This window comes from Triticum dicoccoides, chromosome 1A (genome assembly GCF_002162155.2).
Source record: "Triticum dicoccoides isolate Atlit2015 ecotype Zavitan chromosome 1A, WEW_v2.0, whole genome shotgun sequence".
NCBI lineage: Eukaryota > Viridiplantae > Streptophyta > Magnoliopsida > Poales > Poaceae > Triticum > Triticum dicoccoides.
In genome coordinates, this window is record NC_041380.1 from 135,749,363 (window position 1) to 135,751,793 (window position 2,431).

The 2,431-nt window shown below is 44.6% G+C and overlaps 1 protein-coding gene across 1 annotated transcript; it reads right to left on the minus strand.

The window, feature by feature from the left end:
- Positions 1-312: 312 nt before the first annotated feature.
- LOC119367171 (endo-1,3;1,4-beta-D-glucanase-like) lies at positions 313-2,212 on the minus strand. The gene is made up of 7 exons (XM_037632769.1): positions 1,965-2,212; positions 1,856-1,877; positions 1,477-1,594; positions 1,299-1,389; positions 1,053-1,142; positions 872-972; positions 313-643 (listed from the first exon to the last, which is right to left on the minus strand). Exons 1-7 carry the CDS (start codon positions 2,191-2,193, stop codon positions 506-508), a joined length of 789 nt encoding a protein of 262 aa, XP_037488666.1. The 5' UTR covers positions 2,194-2,212; the 3' UTR covers positions 313-505.
- Positions 2,213-2,431: the final 219 nt, after the last annotated feature.

Consider the following 2,431-nt stretch of genomic DNA (forward strand, 5'->3'; position numbering starts at 1 on the left):
TAACCTAGAAATTTATTGTGCTTGGTACCTGAAAGTTTGGCAGATTTGCTTGCGGGGGGGCGGTATACCAGGACTGGCTGATGGGTCATGTGGGGACTCGAGGCTCCTTTTCTTTTAGATCAACCTGATCTTGCTTTGCAAGTGCGTAATTCCTGTCACAGATCTGGACTTCGTTTTAAACTGGCAACTTGGCCTGCCTCCGCAACTAATAAAAGAGGTGAAGCCACCTTTTTTATTACTAGTATTATTCTGCACATGGTTGAAGACATAGCAAGCTGCTAACAACTGCACACACCGACACACGCATGGACGTAGTACCAATGTGAAGAGATTATTATACAAAGGTAAAGCACACACATTGTAACCAGATTATCTGCATATCTCATTATGTAAGTTTACACGCATGAACGCAAGAAAAAATTATTTATTTGGACGTAAAATTTTCCTTTTGCGGGAAATTTATTTGGACGTAACAAATTGCAAGGACTTGCATGATGAGGCGTTCTCATTCCAGGTATTTGTGGAACCAGCCGAGCATTAAGCCAAGGGCTTGTTCGGCGGTCTTGACTGCGAACGGGTTGGTGACATTGTATCTGCAAGCGAAGCCATGGGCAACTTCTGGAAAGATCTTTGCATAGTAAATCTGCAACAAGCGAAAGTCATATGAGGCTCTCACTCACTTCTTGTCAAAGAACATGAATGAAATCTTCTGTGCTTATTGCCTAACTTTTGGGTTATTCTGAAGGAATTTTCTGTTTCATGAATGCAAATTGATTTACATGCTTCCATGCACAGGGTAACAAGCCATGTAGAAACAACATAGTAGTCATTTGGTATCCAAATGTTTGGAATGAAATCACCTGAAACTAACCTGATTGCTTTGATGCAAGGCATCAACAAGCTGATCTACTAATGCTGGCGGTGTAACAGCGTCATTCTGAGCTCCAAGAATCTCAATGGGGCACTTGATCACTGAGTGGCAGTTGAGCTAAGAATAAAAACACATGTATAGTTCACCAATAAGAGTACCGACAAGATAAACAAAAGTTCACCTTTCATATCGTCGGCAGTGACTGCTGAAGGATGGGAGATGACAATTGCTTCCACCTCGTTTGTTTTCGCCACCTCCACAGCGAATTTCCCTGTCGGTAGAGGACGAGGTCATGAACCAAAAAAAATCTTTGAAAAAGTGAATACGAACTAATCCTATTTGCGGAATTACTAATTTTCTCTTCAACATTTCGTATTCCAAGCATGCCGGCAATATAAGCATATTTCTATGTGTTGGTTTTACTAACCGCCCCAACAATAGCCCCCAACTCCAACAAAAGACTTCTTTTCCTTCTTCAATGCCGCGAAGATGGGTTTTGCATCTTGAGCTGCTTTTACCTGTATGTAAAGATCCGATCAGAGTGGGTAGAAAAATATAGACAAAATGAATTAATGAAGAATTATCATAGGTAAAGATGAATTTACCGGAGAGTGAGCCAGGAACCATTCTGTTCTGTTTGTGCCTTCTGTGTAAGGTTGTCCATTGAAGAAGTCGGGTACCACAACGTAGTATCCAGCTTCACCGACTTTGTCGGCAATTTTCCTTCATTTCCATGAACGCGCAAGACTTTTAGTTTAAACAATGATATGGATACAAATTTATTGGTATTGCACACATGGTGATATGGGTTGGTGTTGATTTGACTTGGTTCCACAAACCGAGCCATTCTTGCTAAAACAATTTGCAATTGATTCATATCATTGTTTTGTACTTTTACTGAAGAGCAGTCCGTGCTCACAAATTTCCTAGTCATCATCAGTGAAGAGAGGAACACAAGGAAATGCGAGGAGAAAAAGTTGGTACCTCAACAATGGCGCTTCGAATCCTAAAAGATCAAATAAAGCACCGTCAACACCAAGTCACACTCACACCCATACTCTGCCTGCACATTCCATAATCAAGATGAACTGACCGTAGAAATCGGAGGCGAGGACGACGGCCCTGTGGGAGTGGGCGGCGCCGCCGGTGACGTAGGCCTTGAAGCCGGCGAGGTCGTCGACGACCGCGCCGGCCTCGTCGCCCCCGGCCGTGAGGTCCGGCGGGTTGTCGGTGCACTGCGTGTGAGACTCGGCGGCGGCGCCGCCACTGGCCAGCACGGCGAGGCAGAGGAGGCTCAGACAAAGCAATGCGCGCGGAGCCATGGTCCTGCAAAGCGTTGGTCTGCGCTGTGCCTTGCGTGCGTTTGTATTTGTAAAGATGAAAAGAACGTGCAGCTTGCGGGGTAGGTGGCATGGATTGTTCATTGTTGGGTCGCCTCCACGTCGCCGTCGATCGGGCTTCCTTTTTCTTTGCTTCTTGCAACGTGCCCAGTTGAGTAGTACGTTGTACATACACTATAGCATTTATTTTGTGAAGAAATCTTATTTTTCTGGTTGACCT

Coding starts and splice junctions, on each gene's coding strand:
- LOC119367171 (XM_037632769.1), bottom strand. CDS start 2,193: ATGGCTCCGCGCGCATTGCTTTGTCTGAGCCTCCTCTGCCTCGCCGTG. Junction 1,595..1,855: donor TTCGAAGCGCCATTGTTGAG/GTACCAACTTTT, acceptor ATGGAAATGAAG/GAAAATTGCCGACAAAGTCG. Junction 644..871: donor CCTTGCATCAAAGCAATCAG/GTTAGTTTCAGG, acceptor CGCTTGTTGCAG/ATTTACTATGCAAAGATCTT.